General features: G+C 49.2%; 8 protein-coding genes across 9 annotated transcripts; 5 read left to right on the top strand and 3 right to left on the bottom strand.

The window, feature by feature from the left end:
- Positions 1–221: 221 nt before the first annotated feature.
- On the top strand, positions 222–2058 carry PV09_06342 (uncharacterized protein). The gene is made up of 4 exons (XM_016359966.1): positions 222–347; positions 419–498; positions 558–1146; positions 1214–2058. The coding sequence occupies exons 1-4, from the start codon at positions 297–299 to the stop codon at positions 1934–1936; spliced, it is 1443 nt and encodes a 480-aa protein (XP_016212048.1). The 5' UTR covers positions 222–296; the 3' UTR covers positions 1937–2058.
- A 116-nt stretch (positions 2059–2174) lies between these two features.
- PV09_06341 (uncharacterized protein) lies at positions 2175–3071 on the bottom strand. The gene has a single exon (XM_016359965.1). It carries the CDS (start codon positions 2837–2839, stop codon positions 2381–2383), a length of 459 nt encoding a protein of 152 aa, XP_016212047.1. The 5' UTR covers positions 2840–3071; the 3' UTR covers positions 2175–2380.
- A 20-nt stretch (positions 3072–3091) lies between these two features.
- On the top strand, positions 3092–4451 carry PV09_06340. 2 transcript variants are annotated; one of them, XM_016359964.1, is made up of 2 exons: positions 3092–3241; positions 3293–4451. In XM_016359964.1, exons 1-2 carry the CDS (start codon positions 3220–3222, stop codon positions 4054–4056), a joined length of 786 nt encoding a protein of 261 aa, XP_016212046.1. In that variant the 5' UTR covers positions 3092–3219; the 3' UTR covers positions 4057–4451. The 2 variants fall into 2 exon arrangements, with proteins under 2 accessions (XP_016212046.1, XP_016212045.1); XM_016359963.1 differs by having other exon boundaries at positions 3092–4451.
- Positions 4167–6155, bottom strand: PV09_06339 (uncharacterized protein). Its single transcript, XM_016359962.1, has 5 exons — positions 5886–6155; positions 5803–5835; positions 5735–5750; positions 5501–5682; positions 4167–5443 (listed from the first exon to the last, which is right to left on the bottom strand). Exons 1-5 carry the CDS (start codon positions 5968–5970, stop codon positions 4449–4451), a joined length of 1311 nt encoding a protein of 436 aa, XP_016212044.1. The 5' UTR covers positions 5971–6155; the 3' UTR covers positions 4167–4448.
- A 128-nt stretch (positions 6156–6283) lies between these two features.
- Positions 6284–9374, top strand: PV09_06338 (uncharacterized protein). The gene is made up of 5 exons (XM_016359961.1): positions 6284–6486; positions 6545–6593; positions 6643–8130; positions 8176–8585; positions 8636–9374. Exons 1-5 carry the CDS (start codon positions 6339–6341, stop codon positions 8950–8952), a joined length of 2412 nt encoding a protein of 803 aa, XP_016212043.1. The 5' UTR covers positions 6284–6338; the 3' UTR covers positions 8953–9374.
- Positions 9375–13504: 4130 nt separating this feature from the next.
- On the bottom strand, positions 13505–14978 carry PV09_06337 (uncharacterized protein). Its single transcript, XM_016359960.1, has 4 exons — positions 14720–14978; positions 14074–14671; positions 13944–14016; positions 13505–13897 (listed from the first exon to the last, which is right to left on the bottom strand). The coding sequence occupies exons 1-4, from the start codon at positions 14819–14821 to the stop codon at positions 13816–13818; spliced, it is 855 nt and encodes a 284-aa protein (XP_016212042.1). The 5' UTR covers positions 14822–14978; the 3' UTR covers positions 13505–13815.
- Positions 14979–15112: 134 nt separating this feature from the next.
- On the top strand, positions 15113–19185 carry PV09_06336 (uncharacterized protein). Its single transcript, XM_016359959.1, has 6 exons — positions 15113–15439; positions 15497–16503; positions 16561–16829; positions 16883–17050; positions 17103–17944; positions 17995–19185. The coding sequence occupies exons 1-6, from the start codon at positions 15327–15329 to the stop codon at positions 18974–18976; spliced, it is 3381 nt and encodes a 1126-aa protein (XP_016212041.1). The 5' UTR covers positions 15113–15326; the 3' UTR covers positions 18977–19185.
- A 176-nt stretch (positions 19186–19361) lies between these two features.
- PV09_06335 (uncharacterized protein) lies at positions 19362–21160 on the top strand. Its single transcript, XM_016359958.1, has 4 exons — positions 19362–19569; positions 19652–19766; positions 19823–20163; positions 20213–21160. Exons 1-4 carry the CDS (start codon positions 19542–19544, stop codon positions 20545–20547), a joined length of 819 nt encoding a protein of 272 aa, XP_016212040.1. The 5' UTR covers positions 19362–19541; the 3' UTR covers positions 20548–21160.
- Positions 21161–21440: the final 280 nt, after the last annotated feature.

The following is a 21440-nucleotide window of genomic DNA, read 5'->3' as shown; positions in this document are numbered from 1 at the left end:
GAGCCTGGCAATGTTGTTGAGTATGACATCCCCGTACTCTCAGCCGCAAACCAAGACCTGCCTGGAATTTCCAAGCGTCTTGTCATATGGCGCGAGGGGATCAAAGAAAAAAACAAAAGGCTGAAAGCAAGGCTGACTATGATGTCGGTGGATGCAATGTGGAGGTTTGGTAAGACTTTGCGGGGCACGTGCTTGTGGCCCTGTCATCCGCAAACGTTGTCCTCTCAACAGGCTCCTGCGACAACATAAGCCTACTCTCAGCTCTACATCAAGTACACACAGCTTCTTCGCGCAGTATGGGTGCATTGCTCTCGATACCCTTCCTCGCTGTGCCTAGCCTGAGCACTGTATGTGACATTTACTTTCCCATTCTCTTGCCTATCTCATCGAAGCGCCGGGTTAATTCGTCTCTCTCCAGGTCGGCACCTTTGCCGCATCGTGTTGCGGCGCCGCGACATGCTCCGCAGTATGCAGCGCCTGCGGGAAGTGCAACAACAGGTTCGCAAGCGCCTCCTAGGTCGACGTTTGGACTTGGTTGGACTAATGACACGCCCCAGTATCGCCACCCGCATCGCGTATGCTCTCATCTTACTCGTCAACTCGATCATATCTTGGCTCATGCTCACCGACTGGGCCGTCAAGAAGCTTCAGCATCTCACGCTCGACTACATGACTATTACATGCAACGGGAAGGACTGCTACGGCTTTGTGGCCGTACACCGCATGAACTTCGCGCTCGGCTCGCTGCACCTCCTTCTCGCACTTATGCTGCTCGGCGTGCAGTCATCCAAGGACAAGCGTGCGCCAATCCAGAACGGTTTCTGGGGTCCTAAGATTGTCGGCTGGCTCCTGCTCGTCGTAGTCTCTTTCCTGATCCCGGACGGCTTTTTCATCACTTGGGGCAACTATGTCGCCCTTGTCGGTGCCATCCTCTTCCTGCTGCTCGGTCTCATCTTACTCGTCGATCTTGCCCACTCCTGGGCGGAGCACTGCCTCGAGAGGATCGATGCCACAGAGTCGAGAGCTTGGCAGATTGCCCTGGTGGGCTCAACAGTGTCCATGTATCTGGCGAGCTTGGTTATGACGATTGTCATGTACATCTTCTTCGCAGGCAAGAACTGTTCCATGAACCAGGCTGCCATCACGGTAAGTTCCTCCTTGAGAAAGCCTCTTTTGCTCTAGGTATTCACGTGCTCACTCTTTTACCTTCAAGATCAATCTACTCTTCTGTCTTGGCATCTCCGTTCTCTCAATCCACCCGACAGTGCAATCATATAACCCACGAGCGGGCCTCTGCCAGTCGGCTATGGTCGCTATCTACTGCACCTATCTCACTATGTCCGCCGTGGGAATGGAGCCTGACGACCAACACTGCAACCCGCTGGTACGCGCTCGTGGCACCCGTACAGCTTCCATCGTCCTCGGTGCCATCGTGACGTTCCTCACCATGGCCTGGACAACAACTCGCGCCGCGACATATGGCCTAGCTCTTGGGGCCAAGGGCAACTCATACTCCTCCCTCCCCCAGGAAGACTACGAGCACGGCCTTGTCACTCAGCAACCTTCTTCTCGCCGTGAGATGCGCGCCGCAGCACTGCGCGCCGCCGTTGAGTCCGGCTCCCTGCCGGCATCGGCACTCGAAGAAGACAGCGACGACGAGTCAGATAACGGCGGAGGCTCCGGCCCACGCGACGATGAACGCAGCGCTACACAGTACAACTATTCTATGTTTCACATCATTTTCCTGCTGGCGACGATGTGGATCGCCACGCTGCTCACTATGAACGTGAAGCCCGAGGAGGGACAGAAATTTGTTCCTGTGGGTAGGACGTACTGGGCCAGCTGGGTCAAGATCATTAGTGCGTGGGTGTGCTACGGCATATATGGGTGGAGTCTCATTGCACCGGCTGTGCTTCCGGACCGATTTGACTATTGAGCTATTTCTAACATCGATCTCGTGGTTGGAGGCAATCCGGGAGTGTACATAACATGTGGGATGGCTGGATGACTGGCTTAATGGCGTTCTTATGTAGAGCAATAAACATTCGTTTTGTGCAATTAGAGCATGCTCAAACTAGCCATACTATTGTAGGATGGAGCAGTCGGTATGTTGGAAACCTCCATGACCGGTGGTAAGATACCGTTTAGTGTTCTGCCATTCTTGAACATGGACGTCTAGAACAGCCAAGATGGCCGTGACAAGCGCTATATTTGACTCGTATGCCGTTTTTATCGTACATGTCTAGGTGGTACATCTGCATAGTTAATCCTACACGCATGCCTTGGGTATCATTAATCGTAACCTGCTTTTGAATTCATCCGTTCCCTTCTTCTCAATCTTTCTCCCATTCTCTTCGTCTCCACCCGCAATGCACAAGCCTCAAAACCGTCTAGCGCTCAGTATCTTGGCCTCTACCGTACTAAGCAGACGTTCTTTCTCGATCCTTGCCTGTTCCCTCAGCACTTGTACCTCCTTCAGCTCGCCCTCCAACTCCTCGATGCGTTTCTCCTGGTCCTCCTGACTATTGCCGAGGCCGGGGAGGCTCTCGATCAAGGCCTCGATCTGCGCCTGCTTCAGCACCAGGTCCTGCGCCAGCTCTTGCAGCGTCGCGTGGAACCGCCTGGGCTCCTCTGGAATGTGCCGCGTATCCGGGTCGACGGTGGGAGCGGGAGCGTCCTGGCCCGACTCATTAATAGGCGGACGTACAGCCGCGTGCTGATCCACCTGGCCGGGGATCGTGGAGGCCGGGTGACGAGTGTCGATGTACGTTATTGAGGCAAACATCTGCGTGAACAGCTGGTCGAGCGCGTCTTGAAGCTGTGTGAGGCGGTCCGCCATTGTGAAGGAGGTTTGCAAGCTTGCCAGGTGCTTTCGAGTCGTACGCGTGTGTTGGTTGGGCGTCTGATCGAGGCGTGAAAGCAGATTGTCGGAACCTGATAACGCAGTGTGGACTCTAGTCTCGTTCAAATCCCCATGTCTCTATGTTCGTTCGCGGCTAGTGGTTGTTCCTAAACAGTCTGCTTTCAAGATGGAGACGATAGGTCAGCAAAGCTCAGACGCAATGCGACATCGAAATCGCAACAAACATGCCGCACGTTTTCGCCATGACTTTCAATCCTTTGGGCGTTCGCATTCGTCCTTTTCAACTATTACTCTCCTCGCTGAATAAAAGATAATACACGTATATATTATATTCTGAAATATGAGAAACCACAAAAATGTTTCAGAGATGCTTGTTGGGTAGTCAACATTCCGCGCTGTGGACCTCGACTCGTACTTATCGAACGAAAGGCAGCAAAAACAGAAAGGCCACGCAAGTAACAGACGGTCCATATCTCACTTCCAGGTCACCTGCCAGCAATACCTCAATCAAAGAAACGTGGAAAAGACCGGTCACTATCACACGTGGTTCCGAGCATCACCACGACCTTGCATCTTTTTTAGAGTACGCCAAGCGCGAAAGGCTTTCGGATTCATCAAACGTGTATTTGGGCACCGTCTACGAATACACCGCCGCCGCCAGTGTAGCTCGCCTGGGATTTGACGTGGTCAGAACAGGCAGGACAGCGGACTTTGGTATCGACCTGCTTGGATGGTGGCGTTTGCCCACATCACCTGACCCCATAAAGGTCTTACTCCAATGCAAGGCCTACGAGAGGAAACTGGGCCCTCAATACATTCGAGAGCTTGAGGGTTCCTTTCCCGGCGCACCAGCCCATTGGCAGGGTCAAGGAGTGATGGGATTCCTCGTTGCCCCCAGCCAAGCGACCAAGGGCATGAGAGACGCCATGATCAAGAGCAGTCTGCCACTAGGCTTCATGCAAGTGACGAGAGAAGGCAAAATTCTTCAGATGCTCTGGAATCACAAGGTCGCGCTGTGGGGTCTCGAGGGCTTCGGTGTGGTCAAGAAGTTAAAGCGTCAAGCTACAACTTGCGACGTCAATGAAGAAATCGCGCTGACGTTGAATGGCCGAACGTTGGACTTGAGCGAGCGCCCGTCAACGGAAAACGCAACGGGGTCGGCAATGGGGTCGTGGAGAATAGGAAATACATGAAGAAATGCATCTTCCCGTCGCCGGACGAGCCGCGGTAAGTCACAATTACATCGAGATGATCACCTTGCGTGCGGTCATGTATCGCGGAACCACTTCTTAGTATCAATTTTGCTTAGGAGAGATTCTAAATTGAAATTTCTTGGCTCTTCCGCAGGGTCTGAAACCCCGCGGTTTGGTGTCTCTAAGAATTGTTAATATCGTTCGGGGAGTGCCAAAAGCAGATTACAAAGTAAGGAGTAGCTTGCCTGCGAACAGAGATTCGTGACAGTCATTGAGCTTATTGCTCTGACAAGATGCACCGTACGCATGCCTTATGTCTACCCAAGTCATCATGGTCATTAGACACCTCATTTATGTACAAGTAATTTTATCAAAATACGGCCGGACTTTGTTTATGCATGTCCATTTATCTTTGCCTCGTCCTGTTGTTCAGCTTCAGCCGTATGAGTGGCGTTGAACAGCTGCTTCTGGGGCCCTTGATTGGTGCAGAATCCTGTGAACTCCACCAGTGATGCATCAGGGTTGATCTCCAAACCAAAGCCTGGCTTATCCAGCACCGACACATCAAGACATCCATTGACCGGAATTGGCTCGTTTATAAACAGGTTTCCAAATACAGGCAAAACTGATTTCCCGTCCGGAGAGTTCGCGAGGTACTCTTGGAACGGGGAATTTGCCTGTGAAACCACGAAGTGATATGAGTAGGGACCGCTCGCGTGAGGGATGACGGGTATGTCGTACGCCGCGGCCATCGAAGCGATCCTGAGGAGCTCTGTCAGGCCGCCAACCCACATCACATCGGGCTGAACGATGTCCAAGTTCCTACCCTCGATCAACTTGCGGAAGCCGTAGCGAGAATACTCGTGCTCGCCCGTCGTGAACTTAATATCCGGATGTGCGCGTTTGAGAATCGCATGACCATCAAAATCGTCAGGCGAGAGGCATTCTTCCCACCAGTCGATCTTGATACCGGCATCTTTGCATGCCTGCACAACCTCGATCGTGTAGGGAACGTTCAGACTCATATAACAATCTACGCGCAAGGGGAAGTCGTTACCTACGCTCTCCTTGTGCTTTCTGAGAAACTCGACATTTTTTTTAAGACCTTCCGGTCCTTCTCCTGGTCCATATGGCAGAGGCACTTTTGCGCCACTAAAGCCCATAGCTTTGGCAGCTGCAGGCTCCGGTCCAGTGCAGTAGAAGTTCAATAGCTTTCCCTTCGTGTTGCCACCGATCATCTTGTAGACTGGTTCATTTCGGATCTTACCCAGCAAGTCCCACAATGCCAGGTCTATGACGGAAATGACGGCTACCGGTAACCCTTTCCGTCCATAAAACATGCTTGCGCGGTACATTTGCTCAAAAAGATGGTTCGTATCTCGTGGGTCTAGTCATTCAACGTCAGGTCCGGCGGACCGCTGGGTTTTGTTTGTTTATCTCTTACCAGCCCCGATAAGAAATCTTTTAAAGTGCTCAAGGACTAGCCAGCATGCTGGCGGGCCGCCAAAGCCTGTAGCAAAGCCCTTGGTGCCATCCGTCGCTTCGATTTCGACACAGAATGAGCCCAGAACATTGATGCCCCAGCTAGTTCGCGACTTTCGGTATTGTTCGTATTGAGACATAGGCCTGTTAAATCATGAGCCTTTCCCAGTTGTCCAGGAGAGCAGCACCGGCTCACGTCGAAATTTTTGAATCTACGCTTGTCAGATAAAGGCGCAAAGCATTCGACAATGTCGGAGGATATACCAATGAGCCAATGTCCACCTTCCACATTATGGTCTAAAGGTCGTCAAGCCAAGCCTCGGATATTTCTGTGCTGGAATTCTTACAGTCTCCGCCAGAGCCTACGCCAGATATGACAAAAGTTTTGATATTCTTGATCGTAGGAAATTCCGCCATCGTTATGGAGCCCATGGTGCGAACTTTGTCCAGGAAAAAGTTGGACGTTGGCCTGCTACAAAGACAAGACGAAGAATGATTGAAGGATGAACTCAGCCAGTGTTCGTCGCCGGCATGATATACGAGAGGCCATGTACCTTATACAACCGCGTAGCAGTCTGAGGTTCGGTCTATCTTTCAGCGAGATGCGTCCATTCCGATCCCTCGGCTCGCTCGGAGACGGATCTTATCCTAGTTCGTGGTCCGTTCGTGGTTCGTTCACGGTCTTGCCGGGATCCCACACCGCGCTTCCCCCGCATTGGGTCTCTGGGGTGCTTCCACGCTCATCTTCGTGCTGATTCACACCGAGAAAGTTCTGCTATTATCATGCGAGCTCTCCAATAATGTCGAAACACTCTCCTGCTAGTGCAGTCAGCGATGGACAAGACGTTTGGAGCGATGAAAGTGGCAACGAAGACGGAGATGCTGGCTCCAGCAGAAAGCGGAGGAGAACCGCTACTGAGAAACCCATCAGTGTCTCGTGCGAAACCTGTACGTCACACGCGACGCGACATTTTCACTCTCTACGCTCTGCTTATCAGACACGCAGGCAAATCTCGAAAAGTAAAATGCGACAGAGCCCGGCCCTCTTGCGGATGGTCAGTAGCTACTCCTTCAGCCGTCGGATCTAGACTGATCTGTGTTCAGGTGCTTAAAGAACAATCAATTATGCGAATACAAGGAGCGCAAAAAGCCGGGTCTTCGCGCTGGCTACGGCAAAGAACTCGAAGGCCGCATGGCCGAGCAGGCTGCCGCCATTGAAGAGCTTCGACAGATCATTGCCCGCCATGAAATCGTCATTGCGCAATTAACAAACGACCAGGAACGGTCCCCTCATGCTTCTGGCAGTCATTCTGAAAATCCGCTATTTCGAACGCCGTCGTTACCAACAACTCATGTACCAAGACCTGAGACAGCTTTGTTCATGCAAAGGCCAAGCCATTCTCCATACATGTCAGCCTTCAGCAATCTGAACGATCGGCGCACTCCGAGTCTCCCTCACAGTGCCGGTTTTCAAGGACAGGTGGGGTCGGAAAACATGGCGAGCTCCGGTATTCAAGGTGTACAAGCAGTTACTAAGGACATATTTAACGAACCAAATCCAGCCATGCAATCACCTACCCTTGATCTGCCAGAGCATTCCGGAACAACGCCTAACTCCGTGCCCGCTACTGCCTCCCACGAGTTTCCTGACCATGATCTATGTTACCATTTAGTCGACCTCTTTTTCAAGCACATCAATGTTTGGTGTCCTATTTTGCATCGAAGATCGACCATGGACCTTCTCTTCGGTCCGATGCCTTTGCAAGAAGAAGAAAAGGTCTTGTTGCATGCGATTATTGCTACGACGCTACGATTCTCTTCGGATCGCAGGCTCAACGACAGTTTTCGTCAAAGCCAGCACAAGATTTCTAAGGAAAGAGTGCAGCTGTTTGGAATGGAGCACAGCTCTGTTAGGGCACTGCAAGCGCTTGTCATCCTCACGCTAGACCTTGTCGGCGATTCGAATGGACCGCCGGGCTGGAACATGTTGGCTCTGATCGCCCGTCAAGTAGTGCAGTTGGGCCTCAGTGTCGAAAGCACATCCCTTTCAATAGCTCCTATTTATCCGTCGATTTATACGCTACGTGCCATGATTCTTCCAGAACCACGAGACTTCATTGAAGAAGAGACAAGGCGCAGATTGTTCTGGGTCATTTATCTTCTGGACCGATACGCTACCATCGCGACAGCCTTCGAATTCGCTCTGGATGAAAAGGAGATTGATCGTAGATTGCCCTGTCGCGAAGACCTACTGAACAACAATCAGCATGTTCAGACGAGATGGTTCAAAAGCTCAGGGCGGGTAGAAATCTCTGAAGATAAGCCAGAGAACCTAGGCGCCTACTCCTACTATATTGAAGTTGTTGGAATATTGTCAAAGATACACCAGTTTCTTAAAGAGCCCGTCGACATTGGGGCATTAGCAGACGTTGAGCGTTGGCAAAAAAGATACAGAGAACTCGATAGTGAGCTTCAGTCTTGGAAATACCGTCTGCCACATGAGTACGGTGACATGAGCAGAATATACGATCGTGGACCCAAGCAAAAAGCTGTGAACTGCAGTTGGGTCATGCTTCATGCCGCGTACCATACGTAAGTTTTACACCTGTATCTTCAGTCAGAGGCTAAAAATAGTAGCACGATAATTCGATTGCACTCATCAGCAGCTTATCCAACAACTCGTTCGCCAATATTTACCCCGTCCTATTCAGCCGCGCAAAGATGTCAGGCAGCGGTGGAGAACATTGTTGCTCTAAGCACCTATGTGAAAACTGCAGATATTCTCAATCAATTCGGGCCTCCTTTCGCTTTCTCTCTTTGGGTTGCAGCTCGTGTGCTGCTGGTTCATGGATGCACAATTGATCATCGCGTTTCACAGTCGATTAACCCACTGGTTGAGACCTTAAGGGAGATGGGCTCGTACTGGAAAGTGGCTGATCGATATGCGACCCTACTGCAGCGTGTGCTTGACGAGTACAGGGAATCCGAAAGAGCACCAGGAATGGAAACCCCTAACACCGTTAAGATACTCGCTGATATGCGTCGGAGTAAGCTATTACGATCGCTTTCTTTCAGAAATCCTGCTAATCAACTATAGCGGCATTCGATCTAGACTCCTTAATTAGCAGAGCGCCGAAGATTCATAACACGGGAAATGTCAAAGTCATCGCCACCCCAGCTCGAACTCCGGCGCCAAGCGATCTTGAATATCTCGACGTTTTCGACTTCTTCAACTTACCGCGCTTGCCAACAAATCCCGGAACTGTCGCCGAAACAAATGGAGGTAGGGAGGACGATGCTCCCACAAATGCTCAAAATGGGTCAAATATGCATGAACATTCAGTGAATGGGTTGAATGAATTCAATATCACCAATTTTATCTTCGATCAGAATACTGACTGGCTTGGTTCATGATACAACGTCAACATGATTGGAGAGAGCATCCGTAAAAGCTTTTTGAAACAGACCAGAAAAAAAATGAGAGAGAGAGAGAGAGATTATTGTAGCTGTTCGTTTGGGAAACGATACCCTTTCGCGCCTGGAACGAGACATTTTACTTTTTTTTCATTTCCGCCTTCACGGCTCTACTCCCACTTGGACTGAGCAACATTGAAAGCCAGAAATCCCGAGGAAAATTGGCTGTATGATAAAAGAACTGGTGCATAGCAGGTGTCACGAAACTAGCCCGAACTGGGCTTATCTCATGAATGATTACTATTTGCGAAAGTAGCAATAAAGCCTCGTACAGAGTATATGTGTCAATTCGCAGTTGTACCTGAACTCTCTTGGCAGAATCATCTAGGCAGGCTCAATAATAAAGGACTCCAATCTCTCGCGTCCAAGATTTCCAGGTTTGCTCGCGCATTCCCCACCGCTAAGGCTACCATGAGCAGCGCCTTCACTACTTTAAGCGTCTCTGGCATCATATATGGGCCGAGTGGCGACTTCGGACTCCTTTTCCTGTCATTTCGGGGCTCGACTGGAGCTGCCTGCCTGAACTTTCGATGTGGCACACTGCTCTAAACCTCCACCAGAATAATAATCCACACGCCAACAGCTCCATTCCGTCCCAATAATGGCGTACAGTGAACCCATCTGGCATAGCCCTCCTCGTTACTGTTTCTACCTGATATCCAGCGTACTTTTGCGGTCACTCCAAGGCCTTCTGCAAGAGCTGCGACCAAGGTATCACGCGCGCGAGGGGTACCCCCAATGCGTTTTATGAACGGAGACTGTAAAATTCCAGGTAGCCACAGTGTTGGTGAGCAGAAAAGAACTCGTAGGGACGGATACGGTCTTACAAGAAGATACTAAATATGTTAGAAGGTGACCCCTTTTCTCGTGAATGGAAACCCACGATTTGACAAATACCCTCAAGCTTGCCATTCCTGTGTCAGAGTGTTCTTCATGTTCAGCGACGTGGCAAGATCACTGAGCTCCTTAACCAACAGTCGTGGTCGATCATTTCCGCCCCCCTTTGTATCATCATTATTATCAACATGTGCCCTATGCATCTTCCTTCCGTGTCGACGAATCATATCAAGCTCCGCTTCATTCAGTACTTCTGCTAGCTCTCAGAAGCTATCCCTTTCTTTCTCGAAGTCCGCAAGTTTGCCATTTAGCTCTTTATTCTCCGTCTGCAGTGGACTTAGTCGTCCCTTGTTCTGGACTTGCTTTGAGATGAGTCGTTGTAGCCCCGCTAGACTAGTACCTTCTTTGCACAAACCTCTGACATCAACCTGCGCACCTATGAAGTATCGCGTTTTTCCCTTGCTGTTAAGCAATGGTGCACACATCAACAGGTTCATAAAGGGTGAGCCATCTTTCCGACTGAATAAGTCAAGAATGCAAACCCCAAAACAGCTTGAGCAAAAAGAAAGCCAGGACGGAGAATGTATTGTTTTTCTTCTTTATTTGCTAGTTTAGAAATCCGCTATTTCTCGTTGTGCAGCAATTGCCTTCGATAATCTTTAGATCTGTCCGAGGACCTTGAAAAAAGTGGCAGTTCCTCCCGATTGCGTATCTCACTCCATACTGCGTTGTTCTGTAAAATTCTATTCCTGTCCTTACTTTTGCTGTTCGTTTTCAAAAATATCGCTTACCTTTTGAAGCAAATACAATGGGATTGTCATGCCTCGAAGAATCTGTCAAGCTAAAGACTTCCGCCAACCCCTCTGAAGCTTCAGATAAATGTGGAGGCATCGTTCCTGTTATCCTTCTGTGTATACTAACACTCACAATCTTAATGAATGTATGCGTGATAAATGCTGGCACGTCGTCCTTGACGAGGGCCTCAAAGGCGTCCCCCGCCTTGTTTTCAAGTTTTGAATTCACCTTTTTTTTTGTGGGGGGCAACCCGAAAAAGCGTACCCTTCGACCGATAGAAGGGTTTCAGTGATGGAGTTTGAATATTTAATCGTGCGTAATGCTTTGAGTGCGTCAAGATAATATGCGACCAGTGGAATTGATTCACGTCTTTCAGTGTTAAGAAAGTCGGTAAATTGCAAAAAGAGCGAAGTATCCTTGAAAATCTCCTGCAAATGCTCGCGTGAAAACATTTGTTCCGACATGTCCTCGAGCTGGAATACACTTACCTCTCTCTTTATAGACCCGACCAGGTTAAAAGACGCGGCATCATCTTCCATCAGCGGTTCAAGATGATCGCTCTTATCGAGAGCGCTAATCCCCTGGAGCACTGGGAAGTTATGAAAAGCTTTAATAGACGATGCTTTGGCTTCAAATGACTAAATCTATTCAGCAGATGGTTTTGAATTCTCAACCTTTGAGTTGTATGCACTTGAGGATATATCACAGTCTGAAATGACATTGACCGCCGATTGAGCCACTTTCTGAGAAATCGATGCGGCTTTGCCTGCAATGTGGGACGGATTTGCTCTCATTGTCTCGAAAGTGTTAGGTGAACTGGGACAGCTTAGCTTATCAACATTTGTCCGCGCTCGTGATTCTCACCTTGCTCTAAGATGATTACTTCCCAAGGAAGTTTTCAGCTCATCTTTCTGCACAAGTTGCAAACCACTTAGACCCTTTTCAAGTTTTAGCAGTTGCTTCTGTAGCAAGTCACTTCGTTCTGGTGCGGAAGGATCTAGTATATTAGCAGATGATTCTAACTCCCTGGGAACAGCTTTGTGCGAGAAGTCATGAAATAGTGTTTCGTCTGCGGCAAAGCTTTTATCAGTCTGAAGTTGGCCGTCTTGGTGATTTCCAAGTTTCCTTTGAACTTAAGCTGAGTGATTGGTCAATGTGGCTTGAGCATTTGGAGGTAGAATTTACGTAAGGCACTGCAAGACGCTGTCGTTCGGTACGAGTATGAGCACATTATGAATCCATGAGTACCGGAGAAGAGGGCGCTTCGGCGTCTAACGAACTATCCAAACGCTCAAGGGAGATTCTCGACGGGCAGCACTTCTTAAAATCATGTAATCCATTGAGATCATCATTGATCGCTTGGATTTTGGTGGCATTTATGGGGAGTAGGTTGGCCTAAAATTGTTTTTGTGGGGGAGGTACACGGCAATAAGAGTCGCAAGTACAGGAAGCATAAAAAGTAGAGGCATCTCTAGCTGTGTAATTTACTGTACTGTCACAGTTCTTATGTTATATGAAGCCATGTTGGGCTTGATGCACGATAGCATTTTGAAATGTATCTGCCTGATACAAGATGATCCAGATATGCTTTTGGCGCGATCCATGTACTCAATCAAAATTTAAACCTAGAGAGGCAATCCACAAAGCATGCGTTGATTTAAATCTCTAGATCGAGATCATCAATTTGCACATGTCTCTGCACAGAGTAGTTCACTGATGATTCCCAAAGCGACTAAGGAAGGGTTCCTAACGGTCAGACTCATAAGTATCTTGCACTATGGTTTGAACGAATCGAGTCCTGCGAGTGGAGTCGATCTCTGGTAACACGCTACTCAGAACTAGTATGAAGACGATGCAATATATAGGTGAACTATGCGGAACGAACATGGTCATGGGGGCTCCCTTTTTTTTTTTTTTTCTTTTTTGCAATCTGGTGTCAGCTCCAATGCTACTTCTTAGTGTAGCAGCTCAAATGAAGAACACCGAGCATGGCAAAAGAGAAGATCCGCAGTACAATTTTATTTCAAGACAAACCTTTTTTGGAATCTTCAAGAAGAGTGAGCGCGAGTCTTTCTTCCCTCCGGCAAACAGTTGGCAATTCTGACGAAAGATAGAAAGCTTGCCCAGCCATCCTTGGCAGTACCGCTAGGCTCAGATAATGTCTGGAGGAACGATGAACAAGACATCGTGTTTTTCCATGATGTTCGGAACAAGCATCACAAGACGCCTTTGGTCGGGGAAGAAAGGAAGAAGGATGTTAATCTCCACGAATCGGAATTCAAGAGCCAGTTGTCTTACGTGGACTTTGAGATTGGTCGAGCACACGAGCGATTTGGCCATGGCGATTCGGGATTCGAGTGTGGTCGAACTTTGAGGAATGAGCTAGGTGCGCGACGAAAAAAGTCCTTTATTATATCTTTTTTCCCTGTTTCGCCGCAAGAAGTGTGCACATTCATGCTCGAGAGGGTGGAAATGAGGCATCAGATCATTCAAACGGCCGATCGGAAGGTTCAAACACTTGCCCACAGATCGAAGCAGCTAGTTGTGATTCCAATCTGCAGACTTATTATTGTGACTTACGGGAAGAAGTCTGTCATGAATGTCAAATCTGTCACCCGTGCTCATGTCGCTCCGTGGCTGATTCTCGCATAAGTGGCTAAATAGTTTGGATCAAGTTATGACTTAACCAAAGAATCTTCATCATATCATGGACAGCACCCTAAGTAGGCTAAGCTAACTTAATGCTTTCTCAGGCCCTCCGCTGTCAGGCCCTCTGCTTTTAATGTGGGAGAAACGAGCTGTGGCTGTCAGAACTGACGCACGAGACAGGAACGCAATACGCAGGTTAAGTCCGAAACACCCGTGATCCCTGCGAAATTCTGGAGCAAAACTATTTGTCAAATGAACGAACATGAAGTAGGAGTCTTCAGAAGTTTCGAACGAAAGGTTCAGCCTTTCGCTAAGCATGTAGCAGACTAACACACAAATTTGTACGATATTGCCCTCTCTTATGTCCACGCGAGGATGCTGTGTTTCCGCATGATAAATAGACTGATCTTGCGGGCCCGACTTCAAATCGTTGACATTTCCCTCTCCCAGTCAAGTACGTTTTATATTTTACATTAGAGGAGAGCTATAGCATGCGAAAACTGGGAAATATTCTCAAAGACCTTAAGCCTCCAGTAGCGCGCTTCGCTCATCCACATTCTGAGATGTCTCGTTTGTCTCTTTACAAGAGGACTGTCGATATAGTCTACTAGGAATTAACAGAAGCCTTCTGCAGTAGTATATTGACGTACACATAATGCTGGATGATGAACATGAGATCGAAGAATAGGCTAATGTTGCTTAGACCCAACTTAACTGGGTTACCTACCAGTATTCCATCAGTTTGTGAACATAACAAGCATCGGAGGTGTCAAAACTAACCATATAAACCACTCCAATCTGCCTGAAGTGCTGAATCAATCACCAGCTGCACAAGTGATAGAATTCCACCAATGAAGTCCAGTAGGATTTGCCATATGCTCCAACCAGCAGTAGATTTGCGTCGATAATTTAGATAGACCTGGGGACAGTATTTGACTACCGTCGCCATAAGCTTGACATAGCCAAGGGCATATACGACGTCGATCCAAGCCCATCCGCTAATGTCGTTGCCTACGTTTGTGTCTGTAAATTGTACGAAGATAGTAACAATGACGCCCAATATACAACCCCAAAACACGCCTAGAATGAATATACTTGCATTTTGCTTAGGGCTGACTCTAAAGCCCCAGATGAAGGGAAAAAATTGTGTGTATGTTATAACGCAGAGAACGAAGCCATGGGCAGCGAAGATCAGGTCATTAAAACGAACGGTCGTCTTGGGCGAGAGTGGATGTCGATGTGTATATTGCCTCTTGACGACGGGTGAAAAGAGAAAGGCGGCAGTAGATATGGTGTATGATGCAAACCCCAACGTGTTGATCATTGGGAAATCTATCGCAGTGCCAGTCACTGACTTCCTCCGCCAGTTCTTCAAGGGCTATCTCGTGTCATCACCGCTCTCGGAATTTGCAGAAATAATATTCACCTGCGGATAGAAAGAACCGGACCAAGCCAGGATGTATATCCATCCACATAAGCGCGAGATATCTTTTGCTAAGGTTGTGAAATCTGTCTCAGCGGACAACATCTTTCAGAAGTTGTGAAGAGAAGAGTAAGAAAGACGCCTTGATGGTAAAGGAACGGGAGACTACATCGTTGAGTGAGGATTATTTGTGTAGTTAATGTGTTTTTCAAGATTTATTGAAAAAGAGACAAGCCTTACAGAACGGTGAGCGTGACATGAGTAGCATGACTTGATGCTGGCACCGCTTGAGCGGCAAACGGGATGACCTTTATTCAGGTACAGGGGTGTGCTTTACGCGTGCTTGATGTGGTTAGTGCCACATCCTCACTCGCGACGCTGCTTCAACTCTTGCAACTCAAAAAGTGAAGTCAACAAGGTAACCAACGTCCGAACGAAAATTGACCTCTTTTCCGAGCATATTTGCGACAAATAGATACCAGATATGTACCAGCGCGACATCTGTCCTGGGCGGTAGACGGCGTTTTTGCGGATGCGCCTCCATCCCCCTTGTCCCGCCGTACTGAGAACGCGTTAGCAATACTCACCAACAAAGCCTGCGCACTACGAGATGGCACCGGCGAGCACGCCGCGTCGAAGTGCCGCTCGTAGACCCGGGCGACCTCCATCGCAGAAGCGATCGAACGCTGTCACGGGCTCTGAGCGCCCGGAAAAGAGATTACGGTCTGCGCTGTACCCTCTTTGTTACTGATTCAAATGGAAGGTGCTGATATCTTCTAGATACATTCCTGGTGGGCCAGGAGGAGGTGGAAGATACGTAGATGAAGACGGAAATGAGACACCCGTCGGTGGTACTGGACCAGGAGGGCCTGCGTACGCAGGAGCACGTAGGCGAAGTTCTCACAGACTGCCAACAACATCGCCACCGGTTGTGAGAGACCGACCACGCAGGGCCCCTATACCGCGATCTCGATACGAATCGACTGCTGCGGCGGCAGCATCTGCCATGTCGAGTGAGGGTTATAAGCCAAGAGAGGAACGGTCTTGGGAGGAGTTCCATCCCGATCTAGACATCGACGCAGCCTTACCTGTCTTTAGTGCGGAAGAAGTGGATGGAAGTAGTAGGAGCAGTAATCCTGTTACTCCATCTCGTGGATTTGCGCTCTCACTCGCAGAAACAGGCGCAGTCTCCGCGGTGGATAGTGCCCTCCGAGCTCAACAAACTCCTGGAATCAATGGACTGTCTGAGTTAGAAAATCCTTTCAGCTTTGCGACAGCTGCTGCAACACCTCTGAAGCGACGTCCAGGTCGCCCGCCGAAGAATCAAATGCTCAGTGGCTTAGGCTCCCCACCTGCGCCACGTATAACGCCTTTGCCTACTTATAATCCCAAGGAGCGTCTCAGCTTACCCAAACCAAACTACCGTCGCATTGACACGTTTCGGAAATTTGAGGAGGCAAAGAATGTGGGTGTCAACTTTGTAGACAAGTCAATGGCCAATGTCGGGTATCAAGAGACAGATCGGTTCGCTCGAGCGGCCGAAACTTATATAAGAGCCTCTGATTCTCTGTTTGAAGATGAACTTGATGTTGCGCAAGCGCTACGAGAAGATGGCGACGATAGCGCTGTCATTGGAAGAGTTGAATACGACATGGATGAGCAAGATGAGCGTTGGCTCGAGGGAATCAATGCAGAAAGACAGGCTGAGCAGGTTGATGCGATCAAGCCAGCCATCTTTGAAATTACCATGACGCAGATCGAAATGGAATGGCATGCATTGGAGAAGAGTGAGTTTGCGCTCAGTTAGATATTTGTATACCGTCACATGCTAATGTGTGCTTCAGGAATCCCTAAAACAGCACCGAAAGCAGCGCAGACACATCGGCCCAGATCTGGATCGGCAGCCGCCGTGAATGGAGAAGCTGGCGGACCAGGCGAAGAACAAGACACAAAATGTGCGATTTGCGATGATGGCGACTGTGAAAACACAAATGCGATCGTTTTTTGCGACGGCTGTGATCTTGCTGTGCATCAGGAATGCTACGGTGTGCCCTTCATCCCTGAAGGTCAATGGCATTGTCGGAAGTGTCAGTTGCTTGGCAGAAACAACGTAGTAAGCAATACTTTATCCTTTCGCATTGTAACACGAACTAACTCTAATTCGAGACCTGTATTTTCTGCCCCAATACGGAGGGCGCGTTCAAACAAACAAACACATTGAAATGGGCACATTTACTATGCGCAATCTGGGTGCCAGAGGTCTCATTAGGAAACATGACCTTCATGGAACCAATAATGGATGTGGAAAAGGTTCCGAAGCAGCGATGGCGTCTAGTAAGTGTACGGTGTTATTATTCTTCATCTTTTGACACTAATGTTGGCCAAGACTTGCTACATCTGTCAGCAGAAAATGGGTGCATGCATTCAGTGTTCAAACAAAAGCTGTTATCAAGCATTTCATCCTACTTGTGCACGACGTGGTGGACTCTGTCTCAAAATGAAGAATGGCAATACGCCTATAGACCCTGTTCATCTTAAGGGCTATTGCCATAAGCATGTTTCATCAGAATGGCGTAGAGAGCGGCATACAGATACAGCCATCATTGAGGCCGTAGAGCATTATCGTAAAACGATGAAAGGCAGAAAATGGGCCGATAGCCAAACATCAGCACTTTCTCTATCAGTTCCTACCAATACGGGATACTTAGACGACGAAGCAGAACAAGAGGAGAACGCGGCCACGGCTGCAACAAACAAACGCAAACGCCTCGCCCTCCAAAAGAAAATTTGGCGACTTCCGTCTGGAGCCCCTATTGTTCCACTGGCCGTGTACGACAAGGTTGATGCGGCGCTGCAGCGCTTTGCCATTCGAAAACGCAAAGATTTTGTCGCAGAGGCGTGCAAATACTGGTCGCTGAAACGCGAGGCTCGACGTGGTGCGTCGCTGCTCAAGAGGCTACAGCTGCATATGGAGACGTTTACATCAATGGAGTTGACGCGGCGGAACTTTGTTGCCATGGGTGCCATCGGAAGACCAAGGCTGTTGGAGCGCATCAGTTTTGCTGAAGGGCGCGAAAAAGAGCTGGAACGTATCCAGCTCCTTACTTCTATCATCAAGCAAAGAGAAGACCTCAAAAATAAGGATGTCCAGCTGCTCAGGACAATTGTGGATTCTTGCTATGCACCTCTTGTGCCGCTCATGCTACCAGCCATCGACAAAGCCATCAGGTACGTATGCACAGTGATAATTTCAACTAGATGTTAACCACGTACCATAGCTTGGATGATAACAACCACTTTTACTTTACTGCGTCCTTGGAGGGCTTACGTTCCAAGGTTAACGAACGAGTGTATCATTCAGTAATTCCGCTTGCACATGACCTGGCCAATCTCCTAAGGGACAAAGTTGGCGTTTTGCAAACAGGGGATATGAAGGTCAAACTCAGCCAAGAGCAGAAACATATTAAGCACCGCGCAAACATCATTATCGCTAAGGTGAAGCCAATGTTGATGGAGGCAGCGAGAAAGGAGGCAGAGTTAGGACTAAAAGGTGACCCCGGCGCGGAAGAAGACGCGCAGCGCGTATTTCTCATTTTCCAGAATGCGTTCAAAAACCAGCCAGGGTCGGCGCTGCCGTCCATTGCGGGCGCTGAAGAACCGGACGTTGAGGTCGCTAGCCGACCAGGGTCAACGCATGGAATACTTGATGGCCATAGCGAACAAGATGCAGAAGGTGATATTGACATGCCAGACGCCTCACGCCGTGTGTCAGATCGAGCCAACGAGATGGATGGTCCGAAAAGCCATGAAGAGATGGTACAGATAAACGACGTCAAACTGCAACTGGATACAGGTGATACACAACAAGGCATTGGCCCCGATGATGTGGAAGGCATTGTCCCGGCGCTCTCCAACTCAGGAAGCACGAATCCTTCACACGGACATGCCGATCCACCAACGCCACCTCGCTCAGAGAAGGACCTTCTGGATCCACTTGCAAATGGTGGCATTCCGTGGTACCTCGAACTGTTCAATCCACATGGAACTACAATATATGATGAAGAGTGGCCTGGCAGGGACGTTCTTCGAGACTTGAGTGAGGAACTTAGTGAACTCGACGAAGATGCTTTGAATGACCTCGTGGATAGCGGGCTTCGACAAGAAAACGCTGGGGTGAAAGGGAGCGAGGCTTCTCAGCCCACTTCCGCTCAGACTACAGTCAAGAAGAAGGTGACGAGCAGGAAAAGGCGACTTCGATGACTCATTTTACGGCGAGTTGTAGTCACTGGTGAAATTGTCCTGCGGCATTTTTCGGTGCTTGGTAGAAGTCACGAAGATGTGTACCATCCTCTGCAGTAGTAAGAAACGGGAGGCAATCTCCGGGCGTCAGGTCAGGTAGGGTGCTTGTATAACATGAGATACCTCAGCCCGTTCAATGCTATCTATAGTCTTTTCTCACCAAAGTGTCGACGTCATAGCGTGACGATGGTGTACATCGACTTCATCAGATCGTCCTTGCCCGAAAGCCAGGCTGAGAACAAAAGTCTGAAGAACACCTGATTGGCTGCCTGATGCCGTGTGACAGATATGTGGTCTGTGCGCCTGCTTTCTGTAACAATCAACCCTTCGTCAACTTTTCATTGTTGCACTGCCCAGTCCAACATCAGCATTGCAATTCGATCTTCTTCTCTCGCAAACGGCCGACAGTCGCTCATCGGCACCTCATTGTGACTTCTTACCGCTGCGCTATTTGTATACGTGCGTCGCGACGCGCAGAGAGTCAAATAAGGAGACTTTCAGCTGCCTGCGCAACGCCCAGGATATCATGGACAACGACCTGGCCACATACGAAGGTATGGACAGTTCAACATCGTATTGATCTCAGTCCGATTCGTCTTCGTCTCCAAGAGCTTTCGAGATAACCTTTCTGTGCAGATGACCGTCGCGATTACGAGGATCGCTCACCTCGCCGCGAGAGCCGCGATGAGAGAGAGCCAGATTACTCGAGAAACCGCAGTGCCTCACCCAATGGTCGCGTCGGTGATTCACAGTATGCTTATAACATCATGTGTCTGTAGTATCTAATCACATTCTGACGCACAAAAGTGCTCCTCCGGGATATAATCGCATCGACGACGACGACGGCAACACTGACGGGACTAACGTATTTGTCACCGGTCTGGTTAGCTCGCTTAGGGACGAAGAGCTCCGCGACCTGTTTGCCCAGTATGGCGAAGTTGTGAGCGCATCCATCGTCCGAGATCCGCATAGCAGAGAGTCTCGTGGCTTCGGTTTCGTCAACATGGCCACGGCTGAGGAGGCTGACTTAGTCCTGGACAAGCTTCAGGGCTACGATCTCCATGGACGCAACTTGTCTCTTGAAAAGGCCAAGAGGAAGCGTCCTCGTACCCCTACACCTGGCAGGTATCAGGGTGCGCCTAAGCGAGGTAAGAAACTGGATGATGATTGGAGTTTTTACCTAACAAAATGTCACAGACATGCGCCGTAATGATCGCTTTGGCGATAGGCGAGGTGGTGGACGTCGAGATGACTACCGTAGCTATCCTAGAGCTGGAGATCGCTACTCCGGCGACCGTTACGGAAGCTCAGATCGTGGCGGTGATCGTCGCTACCGTGAGCGCGACTACGGCTACGGCGGTGGATATGGAGGCAGCCGGGGTGGCGATAGTTATGCATCTAGACGTGATGATCGCGGCTATGGCTACCGTGACGATCGTGGTGGCGACTATGGTCGCGACGCTCGTCCTCCGCCAGGTGATGGCTACGGTCCGCCACCCCCTGGTGGTCGCTCTTACGACGATCGTCGTTAAGTCCGCTCTCCAACGTAACACTCAAAGAAAGGCGCGCGGTTTTGCCATCGAGATTCAATGCTATGGCCATGGTGAGCAAGACGCAAACGGAGCACGGTTAAAGTATGCATTATCGCAAGAGTCTGTGACGGCCATGATTCGAAGGACTTTCGGTTTCATCGTAAAAAAGGTGTCTGGATTCCATATCGACGGCGCAACAGCATGGGCAAAACTCGGACAGTATGTTCCCATTGGCAGCAAGCATTGGCGCGAGGGGCGTCTGTTCGGCACGGTGAAATGTTTTTTTTGCACGGCGACTATAAGTTCAGCACGGTCGCTCTCGCCCATAAGGCTCGAGTTCAAGTTCAACCTCTGTATCAATATCCAATCTGCGTGAGTTTCAGCCGCGAACAACGTCAAGACAACAATGATCGGCTCGAAGAGCATCCAAGCCCTTCACACGCCTTAATGTCGCGCCATACTCGAACGTCAGTTTGTTATTATCCAATCCTACCGTGCGATTGACTTCGTCCAGTCTTCCAGCTATTCCAGCAGATTGCAACTTAAATGCATCACTTCGAATGCCAGGACAAATATAGTCTTAAGTCCCATCGATTCAAGTTCAAGATTACTGGACTTCGCGAGACCCCTTCTATTAGACATGAAAGTCATAATTCCGCCGCTAACATTTCACGTACCGCGAATCCACGATTTCTGCGGATAATAAGGCATTAATATTTCGAACCAGCTGCAAACCAAAAACTCCCAGACAACACTCGAGGATCATAGTTCTAGTGATGCAAGAAGCCTGCGCTGCGATTGTGATTAGGTGAGTCGGCTTTCTTTCTCGACATGTCCGTTATTTCTGCGTAGTAGTAAATAGACATGTAATACGTTGTATAATGCGCAATCAA

This window comes from Verruconis gallopava (assembly GCF_000836295.1).
Source record: "Verruconis gallopava strain CBS 43764 unplaced genomic scaffold supercont1.22, whole genome shotgun sequence".
In the NCBI taxonomy this organism is placed as follows: domain Eukaryota; kingdom Fungi; phylum Ascomycota; class Dothideomycetes; order Venturiales; family Sympoventuriaceae; genus Verruconis; species Verruconis gallopava.
The sequence above is the reverse complement of the archived record's forward strand: the minus strand, read 5'-3'. Positions and strand labels throughout refer to the sequence as shown.